The sequence below is a fragment of the Salminus brasiliensis genome, chromosome 23, assembly GCF_030463535.1.
Source record: "Salminus brasiliensis chromosome 23, fSalBra1.hap2, whole genome shotgun sequence".
Classification (NCBI taxonomy): Eukaryota; Metazoa; Chordata; class Actinopteri; order Characiformes; family Bryconidae; genus Salminus; species Salminus brasiliensis.
This window is the reverse complement of record NC_132900.1, coordinates 215683-237436: the sequence shown is the minus strand read 5'-3', so window position 1 is coordinate 237436 and position 21754 is coordinate 215683. Positions and strand designations below refer to the sequence as shown.

At 47.7% G+C, this 21754-nt stretch overlaps 1 protein-coding gene across 7 annotated transcripts in view; it reads right to left on the bottom strand.

Annotated features, from left to right (window-relative positions):
* The window catches only part of arhgap29b (Rho GTPase activating protein 29b), a 93839-nt gene extending 72458 nt beyond the window's left edge, over positions 1 to 21381 (bottom strand). For 6 of the 7 annotated variants that reach the window (XR_011978313.1, XR_011978314.1, XM_072669401.1 and 3 more), the window contains exons 1-9: positions 21282 to 21381; positions 20661 to 20769; positions 19322 to 19627; positions 11841 to 11984; positions 4979 to 5075; positions 3683 to 3755; positions 2224 to 2284; positions 716 to 853; positions 571 to 635 (exon numbers count right to left, since the gene is read on the bottom strand). Coding sequence is in view for 5 of the 7 variants with exons in the window: in XM_072669401.1 (XP_072525502.1) it covers positions 571 to 635; positions 716 to 853; positions 2224 to 2284; positions 3683 to 3755; positions 4979 to 5075; positions 11841 to 11984; positions 19322 to 19550 (807 nt within the window). In the remaining 2 variants the exon portion in view is untranslated. Of the gene's footprint in view, positions 1 to 570; positions 636 to 715; positions 854 to 2223; positions 2285 to 3682; positions 3756 to 4978; positions 5076 to 8881; positions 9455 to 11840; positions 11985 to 19321; positions 19628 to 20660; positions 20770 to 21281 lie in introns of those variants that run through there. The other variant, XM_072669405.1, reaches the window with a different exon arrangement.
* Positions 21382 to 21754: the final 373 nt, after the last annotated feature.

The following is a 21754-nucleotide window of genomic DNA, read 5'->3' as shown; positions in this document are numbered from 1 at the left end:
GTGTGCACATGTTGTCCGGCCAAAGATTCACACTAAAAATAAACAGGTTTGGTGGAGTTTTTCTGGATACACACACACGTTATTCTGAAAGTGGTGTCGCAGGACCCCTAAGGGTCCGTGATGCATTTCTAAGGGGAGCCAATATAAAGTTTGACTTGAAATAATCCACCACTGCACTCTTCCCTCAGTCCAATCACATCCGTTACACTTCCAGTACAGTGACAGGAGAGCATCAGCCTCAGAGGAGTGAGGGTGGAGGCTGTTAGACGCTCTGCTGAGAGATAAAAGCAGGACCTCGCTGGAGAGCAGCTCAGCTCCCATCATCAGATCAACAGGATTCACCTCAGATCTCAGCGTCTGGGTTTTATTCAGAACGAGTCTGACTCCGTGGGGGGCAGTGGGACTGCTTTCACACAGGAAGGAGTTCCTGTCTGCTGGAAGTTTTAGAACCCTGGAGTATATCGGAATCCTCCTGCAGCTATCTCTGAGTGCTCAGTGTATTCATACAGAATGCTGCTCTGTAGTGTTTCAGAGGTGTACACTGCGGATCTTTACGGGAGTAACTCTCACCTGCTGGCTCGCCACGGCTTTGGCAGATTCAGCCATTTTAGCGTAGCTTTTAGCGCACTCCATATCTGTGAAAAGAGGCAGTGAGAGTTAGGCCGTTCGGTCTGAAGATGACCTGAAAGTGAGTGTGAGGTGTTCAGAGACTGACCCAGGCTGAGGCGCTTCTCCACCCAGGCCAGAACGTCTTTGGTGTATTTGGACCAGGCCTTGGCGTAAAGCAGAGCGGATTCAACTCCACTGTCATTCTTCAGCAGGGCCTGGTCCACCCTCTCCACAGGCGACAGCTCTGGAGATGACAACAGGGAGGGATCAGTGCACACACACACGCATGCACACGCACATACACACACATGCATACATTATATATTTTTTATTTGTATTTTTTTCAATGTATTATAATTTTTTTTTAAATCATCCTCATCATCATCATCAGCATTATCTTCATCAAAGGGACTCCAGACTGTCAGTGGAGGGAAAGGTTTCTGTCAGACTGGCTCACAGTCAGAGTGTGAAAGAGGGAGTTTTCTGGAAGTTCTTCAGTAACACACACACACACACACACACACACAGCTCAGCTATCCACATGTGGTTCCCATTCCACCCAAAAGGATCCAAAACAGCTGAAGAATGTGAGCAGTGTGGAGGAGAAACACAGACCTCAGCGCGAGAACCAAAACAACTGAGGTGTGTGAGAGGGGCCGAGGGGTGTGTGAGGGCCTAACCCGTCATTACTACACCACACACTGTCACACTGGGGCCGGGCAACGTGACGATACATGCGCACAATGGTCCTAAGTGTGTTACGGGTACGGTCAGCGCTGCACTCTGAGGCTGATACTGGCAGCTAATCACTCTGATCAATTACAGCTTACAGATTGATTATATCAGCATCAGCATCTGCACACGCTCAGCAGCCCTATCGCAGGATGCCCAGCCTCATGTGAGGGTAATTCAACCAAGCAGCCTGTATCTTTCATTTCCACTAGAGGCAGACTGTTTCTGCCCAGAATCCTTTACTGCAGTACTGGACACAACTGGACACACCTGGACCTGCTAAACCACTGACCTCCACTGACCTTCACTGACCTCCACTGACCTCTGCCTCTGCTAGATCTGTCAGGGAGAACACGAGCAGTGGGAGTTTTCCCACTTTGAGAGCACAGAAAAGAGTGGTGTGATGTGATGTCCCCGATCCCACTGTCCCCGATCCCACTGTCCCCGTCTCCACTGTCCCCGACCCTACTGTCCCTGATCCCACTGTCCCCGTCTCCACTGTCCCCGACCCTACTGTCCCCGATCCCACTGTCCCCGTCTCCACTGTCCCCGACCCTACTGTCCCTGATCCCACTGTCCCCGTCTCCACTGTCCCCGACCCTACTGTCCCTGATCCCACTGTCCCTGACCACCAGCTCTCACCAATACAGGCTAACCTGCTATAATTACTGTGTGTGTTTACTGTTTGGGAGGAGGGGTGTTTCTGTGTCTCGCAGACAGCTGCAGTGTCTCGTTGAGTGTGGCTTTACTCCTCATATCTTCACCTACCACAGATTTCAACAGCACTCACACACACCACTCACACACACCACTCACACACACCACTCACACACTCAAAAAGGAACGGGCCGAGCGGTACTGAGGGAAGAGAGAAATACACACCTGCCAGACAGTCCTTCACCTCATTGTATCCTCCTGAATCTCCAGACAGGTTCTCAAAGGACTGAGGAGAAAAAAACACATTAATACCTTCAGTGTGTTCTGCACTACAAATACACTATCTGTCCAAATGTTTGTGGACACCCCTTGTGGGGGCATTTAGCTCCCATTGCCCCCATTCCTCATAGAAATGCTCCTCCAGAATCTAGTAGAAAGTCTTCTTCTCTGGACAGTAGAGACAGTTACTCCAATAACAGCAGAATCAGCTCTTTTAATGGAGTTCTACAGTGGAGGTTCTAGATAAGCTCCTCCAGTCAGAGCTGTGGTTCTACAGTGGAGGTTCTAGATAAGCTCCTCCAGTCAGAGCTGTGGTTCTACAGTGGAGGTGAAGGGAAGCAGACGTCTGAAGCTCTAATAATAAAAGCTCCTCACAGAAAGTTCTTCACCTAATGGTGATGAAGACGCTGCCTGATGCCTGAGACACGGTTCTACCAGAGTTCTGAGAAGAGTTCTGCTCTAGAACCTGCTTTTAAAATCAGATCATTAAAATGGTGGAGGGATACATGCTGCAGGGTGTAGTGCAGCTACAGAAAGTAGTCCCTAAAGAAAACTGCATTAGTTCAGATTCTCTATTCTTCACTATTTTACCCTCATCATCATCATCATCATCTTCATCACTCCATATAAAACTCAGAAGACTCGTGTAGCTGCACTGGTGGGTTTGGATAGGAGATAAATTATGGGCTGTATCTGTGTTGTAGTCATGGTGACCGACGCCTGGTTCCATTCACCTCCACTGTACAGAGATCAGAGTGGGTCAGGTTCTCTACAGTGAAGCTCAGATTCACACCGAACCCCCGACTCTGACCGAGCTCAGCTCTCACTCTGAGATATTGGGGAATTTTGAGGAAATTCTACATTTGTGAACAAATAATCTGCACAAATTAAATTAGACTGAATAAACAGATCCTGAAGCTCAGAAACTCCAGAGATTGGAGGCTGTGTTTTTGTTAGTGACAGAATTTTGCGTTTGTGTGTGTGTCAACAGAGAACACCACTACCTGCCAGTGAACTACCTCACCATGTGGGAGACTGGGGTTCGATTCTCAGTCTGGGTGACTGAGCTGTGCTACACCAATAAGAGTCCTTGGGCCAGACTCCTAACACTACACTGACCTCCTCTGTAATACGAGTTACCTTGTAAGTCGCTCTGGAGAAGAGCCTCAGCTAAATGCCGTAAATGTAAATGTAAATGTGTGTGGGTGGGAGTGTTTGTGTGTGTGTGAGAGTGTGTGTGTGTGTGTGTGTGTGTGAGAGAGAGAGAGTGTGTGCGTGTGTGTGAGTGTCTGTGTGTGTGTGAGAATATGTGTGTGTGTGCGTGTGTGTGTGAACTCTTGAGGGTTCTTAACGTCTGCCAGGCTGTAATCACACGTTTCAGAGGCAGGGTGAAGTGAGGGCTTACCCGGCTGCGTCTGGCCTGGGGCGGCCCCACGCTGGAGCCACTGTCCACATCTCCCATAAGGAAATCAGACACTCTGCAGAGGAGAGGAACACAGGTACTGAATACAGCCATCAGACCTCACAGCAATGTTCACTCTAGAACATTCACTCAGTCCAATCAGGTCTTCACACAACTGATCAGCTGAGCTACAGCCTGACTGGAATGAGAACCTGCCTCGCTGGCCCAGACAGTGTCTACCTGCAGAGAACACTGGATATCATTTAGACATTAGTGGAACCTTCAAGAACCCTCGAGGAACCCTGTTTTTTTGGGGTGTACAAGGAAAATCCCCTGATGTTTTTTACTGAACGGGTTCCACATAGCACCAAAAAGGTTCCACTTATTTAGCACTGTCCAAGAACCATTTTTCTTTACTATACTCTAAAAGGGGGTTCTACAATGGTTCTTCTTCAAGTACATAGAACCGTGACAACTACAGAACCATGTGATTGCCTAAATGAGTTTTTGCCTGGTTAGGGGGTTATATGTACAAGGAAACCCCTTTGAAGGTGATTCTTGGTAGAACCTTTTAGAAATGGTTCTATAAATCAGCAAAAGGGGTTCCACTATTGTTCCAATAGCATCAAAGAACCCTTTTAGTTCTCCAGCCTTAGAAAGGGATCCTGAGGTGTTTAATGGATCTGTATAGAACCATCACAACTGAACACAGAATTGGTTCTTTATATACAAGGAAACCCTCTTACATATTGTTCTTAACAGAACCTTTTAGAAAGGTTCTATAAAGCACCAAAAAAAGGGTTCTGCTAAAGCTCAAAGAACACAGTACAGGCAGTGGGAAACCCTGAGGTTCCACACACACAGTGCTGCAGTACATATAATTAACCAGCACTAATTAAGCTGTCTGTAATGAAAACACTCGTTAAGGTTCCTTACGTACTGACGACCTCCACGACTTATTCAGGAACCCGCACTGTGTCATGTGTGATGTGATCAATTATCACAATAATAATAAATATGGTAATACTGGACAGCCCTGATCACTGAATATTAATACGATTATGATCATTAATTATAATAATGAACTATTTAAATAATCAGCTGAATAATCATCGCAGCAGAGGTTCCGAATCAGGAAGCGGTAGGAGGAGGAACGATGCGCCTGTTTTCAGCTTTGATGTGATCAGAATTCAATCTGATAACAAAAAACATATTATTTTAATGTAATTAAAAGTAATTATGCTTGTTAATTAGCATGCATTTACATAAACTCACAAACCCAGCCAGTGCTGTACTCACACATTGCCAAACGTGAACGCCAAGGTGTCGATGGATGTGTGTATCTCGCGGAACACAGCGCTCCGGTTCTCCTGGTTCACTTCCTTGAAGTTCACACCTGCAGAGAGTCCGAACAGAACCCAGCCATTAGAACCTTAACCAGTACAGCCAATCAGCAAGCACTCAGTACAGCCAATCAGAGAAGAGAACACAGTGAGTGCCGCTGCAGAGTTACGGAGCTGAAACAGACCTGAGGTCTAAAACCCGCCCCCAAACCCGGATCAGCGCGACACTGGAGGCTAACACAGCTAACAGGTAATGGAGGTTTATGTACACCGATTAGCGCTGGAGTCCTTTTACTAAAGAACCCTTAAAGACCCTACAGGAACCCTAAACACAGCAGAACCCACCAACCCTAAACACAGCAGAACCCACCAACTCTAAACACAGCAGAACCCACCAACCCTAAACACAGCAGAACCCACCCACCCTAAACACAGCAGAACCCACCAACCCTAAACACAGCAGAACCCACCAACTCTAAACACAGCAGAACCCACCAACCCTAAACACAGCAGAACCCAACAACCCTAAACACAGCAGAACCCAACACCCACCCTGAACACAGCAGAACCCAACACCCACCCTGAACACAGCAGAACCCACCAACCCTAAACACAGCAGAACCCACCAACCCTAAACACAGCAGAACCCAACACCAACCCTAAACACAGCAGAACCCACCAAACCTAAACACAGCAGAACCCAACACCCACCCTAAACACAGCAGAACCCACCAACCCTAAACACAGCAGAACCCAACACCAACCCTAAACACAGCAGAACCCAACACCCACCCTAAACACAGCAGAACCCACCAACCCTAAACACAGCTGAACCCACCAACCCTAAACACAGCAGAACCCAACACCAACCCTAAACACAGCAGAACCCACCAACCCTAAACACAGCAGAACCCACCAACCCTAAACACAGCAGAACCCAACACCCACCCTAAACACAGCAGAACCCAACACCCACCCTAAACACAGCAGAACCCAACACCAACCCTAAACACAGCAGAACCCAACACCAACCCTAAACACAGCAGAACCCAACACCAACCCTAAACACAGCAGAACCCACCAACCCTAAACACAGCAGAACCCAACACCAACCCTAAACACAGCAGAACCCAACACCAACCCTAAACACAGCAGAACCCACCAACCCTAAACACAGCAGAACCCACCAACCCTAAACACAGCAGAACCCACCAACCCTAAACACAGCAGAACCCACCAACCCTAAACACAGCAGAACCCAACACCCACCCTAAACACAGCAGAACCCAACACCCACCCTAAACACAGCAGAACCCAACACCAACCCTAAACACAGCAGAACCCACCAACCCTAAACACAGCAGAACCCAACACCAACCCTAAACACAGCAGAACCCAACACCAACCCTAAACACAGCAGAACCCAACACCAACCCTAAACACAGCAGAACCCAACACCCACCCTAAACACAGCAGAACCCAACACCAACCCTAAACACAGCAGAACCCAACACCCACCCTAAACACAGCAGAACCCACCAACCCTAAACACAGCAGAACCCAACACCAACCCTAAACACAGCAGAACCCACCAACCCTAAACACAGCAGAACCCAACACCAACCCTAAACACAGCAGAACCCAACACCAACCCTAAACACAGCAGAACCCACCAACCCTAAACACAGCAGAACCCAACACCAACCCTAAACACAGCAGAACCCAACACCAACCCTAAACACAGCAGAACCCACCAACCCTAAACACAGCAGAACCCAACACCAACCCTAAACACAGCAGAACCCAACACCCACCCTAAACACAGCAGAACCCACCAACCCTAAACACAGCAGAACCCAACACCAACCCTAAACACAGCAGAACCCACCAACCCTAAACACAGCAGAACCCACCAACCCTAAACACAGCAGAACCCAACACCAACCCTAAACACAGCAGAACCCAACACCAACCCTAAACACAGCAGAACCCAACACCAACCCTAAACACAGCAGAACCCAACACCAACCCTAAACACAGCAGAACCCAACACCAACCCTAAACACAGCAGAACCCACCAACCCTAAACACAGCAGAACCCACCAACCCTAAACACAGCAGAACCCACCAACCCTAAACACAGCAGAACCCAACACCAACCCTAAACACAGCAGAACCCACCAACCCTAAACACAGCAGAACCCACCAACCCTAAACACAGCAGAACCCACCAACCCTAAACACAGCAGAACCCAACACCAACCCTAAACACAGCAGAACCCACCCACCCCAAACACAGCTGAACCCAACACCAACCCTAAACACAGCAGAACCCAACACCCACCCCAAACACAGCAGAACCCAACACCCACCCCAAACACAGCTGAACCCAACACCAACCCCGAACACAGCAGAACCCACCAACCCTAAACACAGCAGAACCCACCAACCCTAAACACAGCAGAACCCAACACCCACCCTAAACACAGCAGAACCCAACACCCACCCTAAACACAGCAGAACCCAACACCAACCCTAAACACAGCAGAACCCACCAACCCTAAACACAGCAGAACCCACCAACCCTAAACACAGCAGAACCCAACACCAACCCTAAACACAGCAGAACCCACCAACCCCAAACACAGCAGAACCCAACACCAACCCTAAACACAGCAGAACCCAACACCCACCCTAAACACAGCAGAACCCACCAACCCTAAACACAGCAGAACCCACCAACCCTAAACACAGCAGAACCCAACACCCACCCTAAACACAGCAGAACCCAACACCCACCCTAAACACAGCAGAACCCAACACCAACCCTAAACACAGCAGAACCCAACACCCACCCTGAACACAGCAGAACCCACCAACCCTAAACACAGCAGAACCCACCAACCCTAAACACAGCAGAACCCAACACCCACCCTAAACACAGCAGAACCCAACACCCACCCTAAACACAGCAGAACCCAACACCCACCCTGAACACAGCAGAACCCACCAACCCTAAACACAGCAGAACCCACCAACCCTAAACACAGCAGAACCCAACACCCACCCTAAACACAGCAGAACCCAACACCCACCCTGAACACAGCAGAACCCAACACCCACCCTGAACACAGCAGAACCCAACACCCACCCTAAACACAGCAGAACCCAACACCCACCCTGAACACAGCAGAACCCACCAACCCTAAACACAGCAGAACCCACCAACCCTAAACACAGCAGAACCCAACACCCACCCTAAACACAGCAGAACCCAACACCCACCCTGAACACAGCAGAACCCAACACCCACCCTGAACACAGCAGAACCCAACACCCACCCTGAACACAGCAGAACCCAACACCCACCCTAAACACAGCAGAACCCACCAACCCTAAACACAGCAGAACCCAACACCCACCCTGAACACAGCAGAACCCAACACCCACCCTGAACACAGGCAGCGCTCCGCTCTGCTTGGTTTTCTGAACTGCTGTTTCTGTGTGAGGCTTTAGGGGAAGCGAGGCAGTGCTGCTGCTGGCCTGATTCTGCCTCTCGGTTCTTCTCTGAAGGCTAAACGTTCAGTTTTGACTCCACTGTCTGAACAGGCAGAAGTGAGCTTACCCATAACACTGCCGCTGCCCCCGCCCGGAGGAGCAGGAAGGAACCATGATCTCCATTTTAATCCATTCTAATCACTACAGTTTTAATGAAAACTGAAGCTGAAAGACAGGAAACAAGCCAGCGAAGACTCCGAGAACCATCGAGACTTCCTGTCTGAGAGCCTTCACCCCCGCCACAGGAAACACACACATTCAGACCCCCTCAACACAAAACTTTCACCTCGAACGTACAGACCTCAGTTCTGCTCCCGAATCGGCCCGTCTCTGCGCTGGAGACTCGACAGCACCGCGTCCAAATCTGGGTCTTAACCTTGAAAGACGCTGAGGACTCGCAGGACTTCCACTTCCACTTTTTCCTGACCAGCGCCAAAAAAACCCTACTTCAGTTCAGCCAGGCTCTAGTTCCGTCTGACGGCTCGTCCCTCCGCTGAGGTGCCGACGTTGGCACTGCCCACATTTTCACTTCTTCCAAACAAAACTGTTGGTAGAACCCAGTTCCTCCTCGCCCGGGTTCCTCGGCGTGTGAGAGAATGCGCTCGGCTCTGCGGCTCCTGCAGCGTAACGCTGAGGTTCTTCCTCAGGACATCCTGCAACTCCACAACAATGCTCCCACTTCTGCCCCCCCCAAAACGCAACCCAAATAAGGGAACAGCCACAGCCAGGCACAGGAACAATGTTCTCTCAGAACCAACTGCAGAACATCAGGCTTCCAGGAGGACCGTATTTCTTCTCAGAACCTTAGTTTGGTAAATTACAGACCTGAGTGCGAGTCTGACCCCAGAACAGGTCACAAAGTCCAGATTTAGTGACTCCATCTGATCTATGAAAATCCAGCTACACCACTGACATGTAGGTCGGTCGCCGTGTCCCATTTCCATGGTTACGTCAGTCCCGCTTCTATAGTTACATGACACCCATTTCCATGGTTCTGCTTCAACCGTTTCAGCAGTCATGACAGACCTTTTCCACGCTCACACTCATTCCACTCCCATGGTTAGACTAGACCCATTTCCACAGTTTCCATAGTTATGCTACACCAGTTTCCACGGTTACGCTACACCGTTGGTAATGAAGTGAGGTAAAGATCTGAGGGAACACAAACTCTGCACTGAAAGCCACCTCTATCTTCTCCTGAAGAGCAGGGTGGGGCTAAGGATGGGGCTACAGGTGGGGTTAAGGGTGGGGGTGTTGAGATATCTGGCACTTTTCTGTCCCTCAGAAAAACAGACAGAAGGACTCGGAGGAGGACGATCACGCAACAGAAGGAACTGCTCTTCAGAAGCTCTCCAGTAAGAGCAGGAGATACTGAGAGAGGGAATTCCAGAGGAAATCTGGACAAACCGATCCTCCACGGCATCCAGGGAAAACACGCATGACGTACCTCAGGACCGCGCTTTCCTGCTCAAGGAAACCAAAGTGTGTGTGTGTGTGTGTGTGTGTGTGTGTGTGTGTGTGTGTGAGACGCACCTGAACAGAGCAGCGAGCGGCTGGCTAATAAACACAACCTCGGAAACCTTCCACAACTGAAACCAGAAGCACATCGGACTGGAGAACACATCCAACCAAACCCACATCTCAGACAGAGCAACATCAGGAGCAGGCTTTCTGCAGTCCCCCTGCTCACGGTTCCCACCAGCCAGAGAGGCCGGGGGCTCCCACCTGCAGATGGGGATTAGCTGGTTGGGGAACTGATTATACAGCACAATAAAACAAACAGAATCTGGAACCCTGACTCTGACGGGGGTCTGAGGGGGTTTCTCAGACTGAAAATCACCTCCAGTCTTTAAACCATTAAAACCATCAATTAAAACCCTGAAACACTGAAAGCCCATTACTGAAGACACCCCGACATCCCTCTGACTGTGTCCATGTCAGGACGCAGGGGAAAACACAGTCAGTCACTGAAGATCTAAAGGGACTGTAAACATCTAACTCGCCCCCTGGTGGTGGAGAGCACCGCCCTCAGAGAATTACACTTATTACAGTTAGAACCTCCTGACCCTTCACTCAGAGCTCACACTGGTCTATTAACATGGAATAACCACTCCCACACTTACTCCCTACTCCACTCCAGACACACCACTACACCTGTTTCCATAGTTACGCTAACACTGACGACACATCTTAATACTGTTTATCCTTTATTCTTTCTTTTTGATCATTTTACTTTCAATTTTACTGTATATCTGTAACATACTGTAAATCCACACTATGTGTCCAAATGTTTGTGGACACCCCTTCTATTTAAGGCAATGGGTACAACTTAAAGTGGCTGAATGCTAACACAGTTGAGGGGTATAAAGGCTCCCAGCATTACGCTGTGGAGAGGTGGAACGGTGTTCTCTGGAATGATGGTGCTTTATCCAAAATGTCTGGGATAAGTTGTGGACTTCCAACATCCTGACCTTACTAACGCTCTTGCTGCAGAATGCAATCAAATCCTCACAGCAATGCTCCTTCTCCAGAATCTAGTAGAAAGTCTTCTTCTCTGGACAGCAGAGACAGTTACTCCAACAGAAGCAGGAAGCAGAAACAGTGAACGAGCAGTGTCCCAATACTTTTGTCCATATAGTGTAAGTGTGAAAATGACATTTTGGTGTCAAATGAAACACCTGGATCCTCTTAGTGCTGTTCTGAATATTAATGCAGGATGAAAGGGAACCTGTGGAACAGGTCAAACCATCGGAGATCACGGAGAGCTGCAGGGGGACGCCAGACTTCACTCACAGGCTGCTGTCTTTCTCAGGTCTACAGTACAGACATATTCTTCTGGGGGCTGTGGGACACTATACAGCAGCATTAGCACATCTGTCCCGATCTTACAGCCAGTGTCTCTCAGTGATCAGTTATTAAACACTTCCTCCATTTAAGTTCCTTTTCCAAAGCTGAAAAGGGAAACACTTGGCCGTGACACACGTTTCCCTCAGACTGGTGTTCTCACCAGCACTAGAAATACTCCCTCCCTCTCTAAACGAACACTTACCCACAATTCCCGCTACACCCAGAATCACACTCCAGAGGAAGCTCACTCCGAATTCCCAGCGTGTGTTTATTTAGAGTGGAGAAGCAGAGCAGCGCTCTGGGCACGGGGTTGAGGGCAGGTACAGGAGCGGCTCGGTGGGAATCAGACGGCTGCTGCTACAGAGACGCACAGCGAGACTGGAGGGTTTAGCACAGCTGAGGTTGATGCTGACCTTTGACCTTGGCGATGACGGTTCCTGCAGCGCTGAGGATCTCCACTGAGTTCAGGGTTTGGTGTTTTCCGATCACGGCCTTCAGCACCCGCAGCAGCTCCCCCAGCCTGTCCTCCACCACCCCCTCCAAACACTCCACCGGCTCTACAGTGAAACACACAGAAACACACACACCGTAAACACACCTGCTCACATCTACACACATATCACCACCCCCACCCCCACCCCCACCACCATCATCATCATCATCACCATCATCATCATCAGTGTGGTCATGCACTTTACCTGGGAGCTCCACCTCTCGGGGTCTGTAAGGGCGATCACACTCACTCACTCTCACAACTGCACAGCTTTCACACCAGCATCCCGGCAGAGTGATACTGCACCCCCTCTGCAGCTGCAGTGTGACCTGTCCAGGAGTTTTACAGCCTGGTTACACTGCTCACTGTACCTGTGCCTCCTAAAGTGATGTCACACACACCTGACTGATTTGGACCAATTAGGGTTCAGGTGCCTTTCTTTAGGGTTAAAACCTGAATAAAAACTAAAGAAATACAAAGAAACTGCAGTGCCCCGAACACACACACACACACACACACACACACACACACACACACACACACACACACTACAGGCTACTTCTAATGAACACATTCTCATTAACACCTCACAGGAAGCACTCAGCCTCACCCACACCTCCAGCCCAGGAAACACAGGGCTCATCACCTTTCCCACCTGGAGGACTGAACAGAGATTAGTACAGGACAGAACTGAGCCTAATGGAATCTCTCTCTCTCTCCCTCTCTCACACTTACACACACACACACTCACACTCACACTCATTCACACACATATACATAACAGTGCCACTTCCTCTCATACTTTGAAGTGCCCCAGTGTGTGACCAGGGACAAAAGCTCATCATCACAACCCCCGCACCCATCAGCCCCCCTTCCTCGCCCCTCCTTGTCTTTCACCTCTTCGACTAATTACAGCTGAGAGGCCAAATCCTGACCATCAGCTGAATCAGAGACGCCGCTGGGCTTCAGCTCCTCCTTCAGATCTGAATTCAGTAACTCAGCTGTTTATCTTGGGCTTGTCCAGGACGACCACACAGGTGGACGAACAGCGACCGAGAGATTAGTCAATACACACACAGGAAAATACTGATATATGGAAGCAGTGATATTGTGTTTAGTAATACTGTATAGATTCTCAGAAACACAGTATTGATTATTAATGATAGTTTAAAGATTGGTGGCAGACAGTGGTTCATTTAGTGTTGTGTTTAAACCCTGACCACTAGAGGGCAGTGTCAGTTGTCTTCAGATCCCACTGTTCTGATTGGATAAAAACCCAGATTCTATGCAGATGATGGTGTTTTTTTAGATTATGACAGTTTTCCTAAATTTAATTAATTTCCACACGTCACAGTCTCTCACACTACACTGAATCAGTATCTGTCAATACTGAGGGTTCGGTGTGGTGATGATGATGATGATCTGCAGTTTTGCTCACATGTGGAAAAACCTCAAACCCAAAAAGAAACAAAAAGCAAGAAACAGGAAACTCCAGGAAAGTCTGGCTCTCAGTTTCAGTTTAAGAGCAGTTCTAAACCTGAACAGTTCTCTGAAGGTTCTTCAGCGAAGGACGAGACTCTATACAGAACCATAACAACTCAAAATAACATCTGGATGTTTAAATGGTTCTTTGCTAAGATACTGGGTTCTTCAGACTGGTGGAGAACAGACTGTACCTGACTGCTTCCATTACACTGCGGAGGTCTACTGGTTTTCAGTAGATCACGGTCTGAAAATTGATGTTTCTTATTTCAAATCTAATCAGACTTTTAAAAACTAAACAAATCATTTAATGGAGAAAATAATCAGCAGATGAATCCAGATTTAGCATCTCATACCTTTGAGACAGAGCAAAGAAATAAAAACAAGAACAATTAAACAAACAAGTCCAAATCCAGCCCTGATCTCCCTGATTACTCAGGAGCAGTTCTGACTAAGAGGTAGAAGGTGTAGAAGAGAGCTCCTCACTCAGTTAGAAGTGATTTCATCACTGCTTTTAAGAGCGTTCCCAGACACCCTGCCCCCCCCCCCCCCCAGCATTTCCTTTGTTGTAACAACAGATGATGAGCAGACGAGTCTGAACCCGCCTGAGCCGAAACCCGGGTCTAACAGTCCACAGAACGCGCTCTGAGGCTGGAGGACAGAAACTTCTCCAGAATGGTGTAACAACACTCTTCGTCTTCCAGCAGTTCCAGTGCAGTGTTTAATTGGTTCACTGTTTCGTCGAGAGCTTCCTCTATTGCAGCACTTCAGATAACACCTACACCTTCTGCCACTTTCATTCTCAGGATTAGCAGATGATGAAAGCAGAGCGTCCGGACATATCTAGATCATTTCTAGAAAGTATCTGGACACGTCCATGTTTCTCTTCGCCAGCAGAGCTTGTTAAAATGTCTGTCCACACCAGAGCACGACACAACCAATACTGAAACGCTCTCCAGGGCTCTGTGTAACACCAAGATCTTTAAGACCTCAAGACCAGGTTCTCAAAGTCGGGTGCTCCTGTGTGTTCCTGATCTCAGTTTAGGATGAAACCTATGAACAGAGAGAACTCTAGAGAACTTCAAAGCTGATCTTAGGAGGACCTTCAGCAAAGCCAAAGACTCCCTAAAGCAGAGGTAAGGAACCGAGGACAGCTTGGTGATGATCATCAGATGAATCAGGTGTGCTTGATTCAGGTGAGATGAATCAGGTGTGCTTGATTCAGGTGAGATGAATCAGGTGTGCTTTAGCAGGAAACACACAGAGCTGTGCAGGACGAGCAGGGACGAGGAGCTCCTCACCCCTGCTCTAAACAAACTAAACCTTGCGGGACCCCCACACCCCCACCATCAGCACCACAAACCCATCCACAGTGGAAGAAGCTCTGAAGCTGATAATGAACTAAACAGCTCGTTAACTCTTTAACTACCTGCTCACCTTTAGAACAGAAACATAATGAAGCTGATCAGAGCCCTGAAGAACCTGAGAAACTCCAGATCTCAGTCTGCACCGGAGACCCGGCGGTTCCACTGGTTCTTTGGCCGGATGTTTACGGCCAATCCCACAGACTAACGATCGGCTGTCCGGAATAACTGAGGGGTCAGTCTGCTCCTCACCATAAATCCACCCTGAGAGAGCCGCTCCGCAGCCACAGGAACGCTCCACACACTCCTCACACTCAGCAGCCAATCACAGCCCAACACAACCCATCCCTGTTCTCCAACAGTGCACACACACACACACACTAACCCAATGTAATGGATGGGTGGGGTACGCTCATCTCCATGGTTACACTATACTCATTTTCATGGTTCAGGTATACACATTTTGATTGTTACACTATACCAGTTTCCATGGTTACTCTACAGATGTTTCCATGGTTACACTAAAACTGTTTCCAGGGTTACACTAAAACTGTTTCCATGGTAACACTAAGAGTATCAGACTGTTTAGAGTAGAACATCTCTACTCCAGCCCTGAAGAGCCCTGAAGAGCCCTGGTGACCAGCGCAGCTCACAACACAGCGCTGGAGCTACCGGGGGAATCCAGTCCCCACTCATCAGCACACAGCGTTTATTTTTAACCGTAAAAGAATGCAGTTCAGTTCTGCCTCCCTTTCCCACCGTCCGGATCAGAACCATCAGAACCAGTCACAGCTGGACATTCCCAAACCTCCCTTTATCAACACGCCCAAACAAACACGGCCTGCGAGCTGTATTACCCCACACCAAACACTCGCTGGCCATTTTATCAGAAACCTTGTGGCCTTTACCTTCTACCTTCTAACTCCACCTTTACCTTGTAAGTGTACAGATACTGTAGCTCATTTGCTGCTGTGCAGACTATTACACCACACCCATTTCCATGGTTACGCTTCAGTTACGCAACACCATTTCCGTGGTTATACTACAATTGTTTCCATGGTGATACTGCAGACATTTCCATGGTTACACTAGGACTGTGGGGTTGTGAGGAGTCTATCAGAATGTTTTACACAAAGATTTGTTTAGGATTTGAAGAACAGAGCAAAAAAGTAACTGAGTGTGTGTTTGAAGTGTTTCCATTATTTTGTCCACCCCTGTATGATCCATGCAGTGTTGTTCAATCCGTCCAGAGGAAGTACAAAAATAATCCCACCCTGCATACAGCCCAGACCCAGCAGTGCTGTTACTGATTAGAACAGCGACGGAACCACATATACCTGTGTGCAAATGTCCTGCTGGTGTGAACGGTGAAAAGTGATCCAGCACAGAGAAGAACCGTGAAAAGAACCGTCTAAACATTCTAGTGATTTTTTTAATTGTCAAAGTTTTAAACAGAACCTTGCCTTTACTAGAACCCCTGAAGATCCCCTTTAAGGGCGGACCCTCTACACCGTGCTCCTGGCTGAGAGTGAAAAGCAGGCTGTGAAGAAGCAGACAATGTTCTAACACCCAGTCCGAGTCGTCTGAAGGAGCTTCGGCAACAAGCGAGCGTTTGTTCAGGAGGAATGTGGGGCATGCGTGGAGCCGAGGAGCTTTCAGAGATTTCTGTCACTGACATCAGTGTGATCGGCCCAGTCCAGTCAACAGACTTACTACCCACACCTAAACCCCCTGAAACACTGCCCTACACACACCGAGCCAGTCAGAGCTGTTCTACAGCGGAGGTTCTAGATAACCTCCCTCAGTCAGAGCTGGAGTTCTACAGTGGAGGTTCTAGATAAGCTCCCCCAGTCAGAGCTGTTCTACAGTGGAGGTTCTAGATAAGCTCCCCCAGTCAGAGCTGTGGTTCTACAGTGGAGGTGAAGGGAAGCAGACATCTGAAGCTCTAATAAAAGCTCCTCACAGAAAGTTCTTCACCTAATGGTGATGAAGACGCTGCCTGATGCCTGAGACACTGTTCTACCAGAGTTCTGAGAAGAGTTCGGCTCTAGAACCTGCTTTTAAAATCAGATCATTAAAATGGTGGAGGGATACATGCTGCAGGGTGTAGTGCAGCTACAGAAAGTAGTCCCTAAAGAGAACTGCATTAGATCAGATTCTCTATTCACTATTTTACCTTCATCATCATCTTCATCTTCATCATCATCATGATCATCCATATAAAACTCAGAAGACTCGTGTAGCTGCACTGGTGGGTTTGGATAGGAGATAAATTATGGGCTATATCTGTGTTGTAGTCATGGCGACTCACGCCTTCTTCCATTCACCTCCACTGTACAGAGATAGAGGTGGGATCACTGGTAGGTTACACACAATGATGTAGAAAGGATGATTATGCAGGTGCTGACACCCTACTCCGCTCACTACTCATTAACCCTCTTGTTGCAGGCTGTGTGCACGGCTGTATTCCAGCACTGGTTATTAATGCTTAGTTAAGGAGGGGTTCATGTACAGAAGAATGTAGAGAGCTGAAAAGAGTGTGAAGGTAATCCTGTGCACATCCTGCCCTCATACAGAGGCACTGTATCTGTGAGAATTAGAGGATGAGCTAAATTTCTCCTTCTGCTCTGCTGACCATTTATGGTGCTAAACCCGGCTATTCCCACCAAAACAGACCAGAAAATACAGAAAATAAATCCCAGCATCTCTGATGGGGACGGGGCTATTATTAGCTGGGAAAGTAAATATTCAGACGTGTCCAGCAACAGTGCACAACAGGGAAATACACAAACTGACCATCAGTGAGGTCAGACTCAGTGGGACAGGCTGATAAACCGGGTGGTGACGCTGCAGAGGGGTTTAAGGGCGTTTTCACACTTGTCCCGAATACACAAGTCCACACCCAGAACCGATTCTGGGCTCGTTTGGGGGAGGGGCTCAATACCACTGCTCTGCTTTCACACAGAGGAATTCCATTTGAACCGTGGGTCGAACCGTGGAGACATGGCCTTTCTGCGTGCGTTTTTCATGACTTCCAGGAGTCATGGCACTTCACCCTGCAGGAACTCCTGCAGACAACCAGCCATTCTTACAGGAGATGGTGTTCAGCCGTGCAGGTGATAGGTCGAAGCAGTCATGTGACAAAAAGAACCAATCATGCAATCTCACGCAGCACTCCAGCTTCCACACGTACAGCAGATTGAACCAGAGCCCTCTTGAGGTGAACCCCAGAGCACCCAATTCAGGAGGCCCAGATATCAGTGCTCTGGACGGCTCCCGGCTCCAAAGCAGCTTTCACACCTGACCAAAAAGCACTAGGGTGAAAACACCCCAGGTCTTTTTACCTGTACCCTTTTAAAGCCTCTGCCCACTGACTCCTGCGGTCACTGTGTTTTATGTTGGTGCTGAAACTCAAGGGAAGGTGTTGAGATTACTGTGTGTGGTCATCGCCCGTACACTGCAGATACAGACTGCTGTTAAAAATGCTGAAATACTCCTTCATAACAAGGAAACGCTCAGCTCCCGTCTCCTCCACCTGTCTGAAGTTCTAGGAGGTCAAATAAACGAGTGAATTACTGTTAGAATTAATTAGGACGGACGTTTGATGTGGAAAATTAACAGGTGAACAGACAGACAGGTGGTGCTGCAGTCAGTCCTACAGGGACATCTTCACACCTCAATAACAACGACATGCAGCTCTCAGCAATACACACAGTGTTCAGGAGGCCACATTCACCTTTCCTGGTAAGCATGGTGCTGCATCATCGTGCAGGGCCTCTGTAATGTTCGGCACCGTCTCTCAAGACGAAAAGTACATTCAGGAATCGACCACGTTTAAAACTTTCCAGCTCTACTGGGGTCCTGCTGAGAGAACCGTGCAGAACCACACTGCGGAGCTCAGAGAGGAAACCCAACTGACATGTAGTACAACACCAGCTCTACTGGGCTGCTGCAGCCGTGAGCGAGCTCCGTAGTTCCATCTAGTAGTTAAAGAAGGAACTGCAGTGCTCGGTGACAGAGGAGCCTCGAGCAGAGCTGCTGTAACCATTTACTCACAAATAGGATCTGATCGGCTCTGTCGATCGACTAAATTAGGGGCGTATAGGCCAATCGCATATTTTGGCTCAGTTTGTGAGATACATAGCATCGATTTCCCCATCTGTCATTATAACGGCTATTTTGCAGGACTGTGTGAATGTAATTACATCATTATACTGGTAATTACACAGTTAATAACATCACAAATTACATTTACATCAGATTTCTCTTCCTCTTGAACCGGTTCCCGTCTGCACTCCTGACCTTTCTGTGTACTCTGATGTCACAGAATGACAAAAACAGTCGGAAAGACTCTCCAGGTAATAACACCCCTCCTTTTCTCCGGACACACGCTGATGTGAGACAGACTGAAACTTAGTAATCTGCTCCTTCACAGGTTCCCCCCTCCTACAAATGAGCTACGACTCAGATCACTGACCAGGCCGGGAGAGGCGGGGTTCGGGGTGTACAGGCCGTGGGTTCCTGTCAGGGTTAATGAGGTGAGGTTAGTTCTCACCTGTAGACTGGAAGGCCTCCTTGAGGGTCAGTAACAGGTCGGCGAAGTTGCGGACATCGCTGACCAGCTGCAGGATGTAGTCTGGGTGGGCTCCGGGGGGGCTGACTCCACCTGGCAGGGGGTTAGCGGTGGAGCTGCGGCCCATCGCCCACATGGCCGAGCTCAGAGCCGCGCCCGAGTGTTCATTCACCCCACTGCCGCTAACGCCAACACTGCTCTGACCAAACATCCCAGCAGCTGGAACAGGACCCTCGGACCCTCAGCCACAGATCCTGCTGCCCTCTTCACTGTGGTAAACTGGACACACTGCAGGGAGAGAGAGAGAGAGAGAGAGACTTACATACCATGAACATGAGAAAAGACGAAAGCCAATCCTTCTGATCTGTGGTGTACTTACTATTGTGCTTCTTCAGTGGCCACTTTATTAGAAACATCTACCTTTATTGACAGATCTACAGTCTTATAGGATCTGCTGAGGATAAATCTACATGTGACTTTTGCCTAATAGGTCTAATTACAGAATGATGTGAACTACAAACTCATACAATACAATAATAATTATTAATATTGTATTTTTTAATACTTATGACTATTTTCTCTGCTTATATGGATGTAATAACATTATTACGACTACTGTTGCACATTATTATAATTTTGACTGCTTTAATTTACAATGGACATATAATATACAGACAGTTTTCACTCATTCATATTTATAAATAAATAAATCAAATCAGATATTAGATACAAAAATAATAATAATACAAATTGTTTACTTTTACACTGGAGCCAAGTCTAATTCCTATAAAGAGGCCTACTGAGTGACACAGGCTTACAATATGACTTGAATTTGTGATCAATTCCTAACAAAATAAGCAAACTTAAAGAGAGTAACTGTGCTAATTTGATATAATTTTTAATATTATTTTTAATGTACACTATATCTACATTGTTATTCATAGTGAACAAGATTAAGGTAATATATTATTTACATATAAAAGTCCTGTTATTTAATGAATAGATTATTAAGTAGATTAAGTATATTTATTTTTAAGTCACATCACATGACTAAAGTCCTATAGGTACATAATTACTGTACAGAATTTGCTCTCGAATGAGTTTCCAACATAAAAGTACCCTTAGTTCCAAACCTGGCGTAAATCAGAAGCACCTGGACACTACATTAGCTTCTAAACAGATCCAGGAACAGCTGATATGTTCTGCAACTGTGGGATGTTTATCTACATTCCAGCCCCTGGCACCAGAACCAGAGGATCGGAGAGGAACCTGATCCGTTCCTCGTGTTCCTCATGTTCCTGCTGTCCCGCTGAGACTGTACCTGTTGTCTATCCGCAGATTCAGAGGAATGCAGGAGATCTTTATCACTTTTTGAAGAAAGCTCATCTCTGAATAGTTGTCATACCAAAGTGGCCTGGCTGGAACTGAACCTGCCCAGATTAGAGGAGGTGAAGGACAGAGAAGGGGGACAGCACTAGTTTTAGGATGGGAATGTGTTTAAAAATAGCTAAACTAAGCAAAACTGAAAGATTAGTCATTGTTGAGGCGATTTTTAAGGATTAGAGGAGAAATATGGAAGCACAAATTGATAAAATGATAAACAGAGATCTGAATTTTCCGTTCCACCTTAAATAGTGCAGCAGTTCCACTGTGGAAAGCCTGAAGCGCCAGAATGGAACTGCTGCACTATTTAAGGTGGAACGGACAGATCGAGTAGGACACCTCGTAAATGATTGTAATGTTTATATTTAGGCTAAATTAGTCTAAAAATGATCCCAATAACTAATAAAAACGAATTTACATATTTATCTCGATTTAAAGTGTCTCAAAACAGAGCAAAAGGTTTAATATAAAGCGTTTACTACAGCTAAGCAAACCTTAACCTGCTGTTTATCGTAACTGTACTTAACAAATACCTCAACTTTAACAAAACGATACTTACCAAACAACATTCCGTATTAAAGTGGTTCGAATTAAACACTAAAAAGCCAATAAGCTGGGATCTGAGGGGTAGTCCTGCGTGACTGCGCGTCCCAGCCGCTCAGCCCGACTCTGCTCTGCTCTGCTAAAGCTAGCCGCTAACTGCTGAAACTTTTCACGACACGTGACTCCTCGGGCCGCTTCTTATTGGTTGATGGTGTTGAGCCGCAAAGTCGGTGGGTTTTTTTATGTCCCACCCACATTCAGGCAAAACCTGCCTCCTACACGGGGATTGGCTGGTCGTGCCCCAGGGCCAGTGACAAGATTGGCTAATGGAGGTCGTGCCTTCTTTATTGTGATTGGCTACTGTACTCATGTTCCCGCCTTCTGTGATGGGATGGGTCTAGTCGGTTTCTGCCTTCTGTGTTGTGATTGGCTGGTAGGCTCCACCTCCTGTGCTTGGATTGGCTGGTAGGCTCCACCTCCTGTAATGAG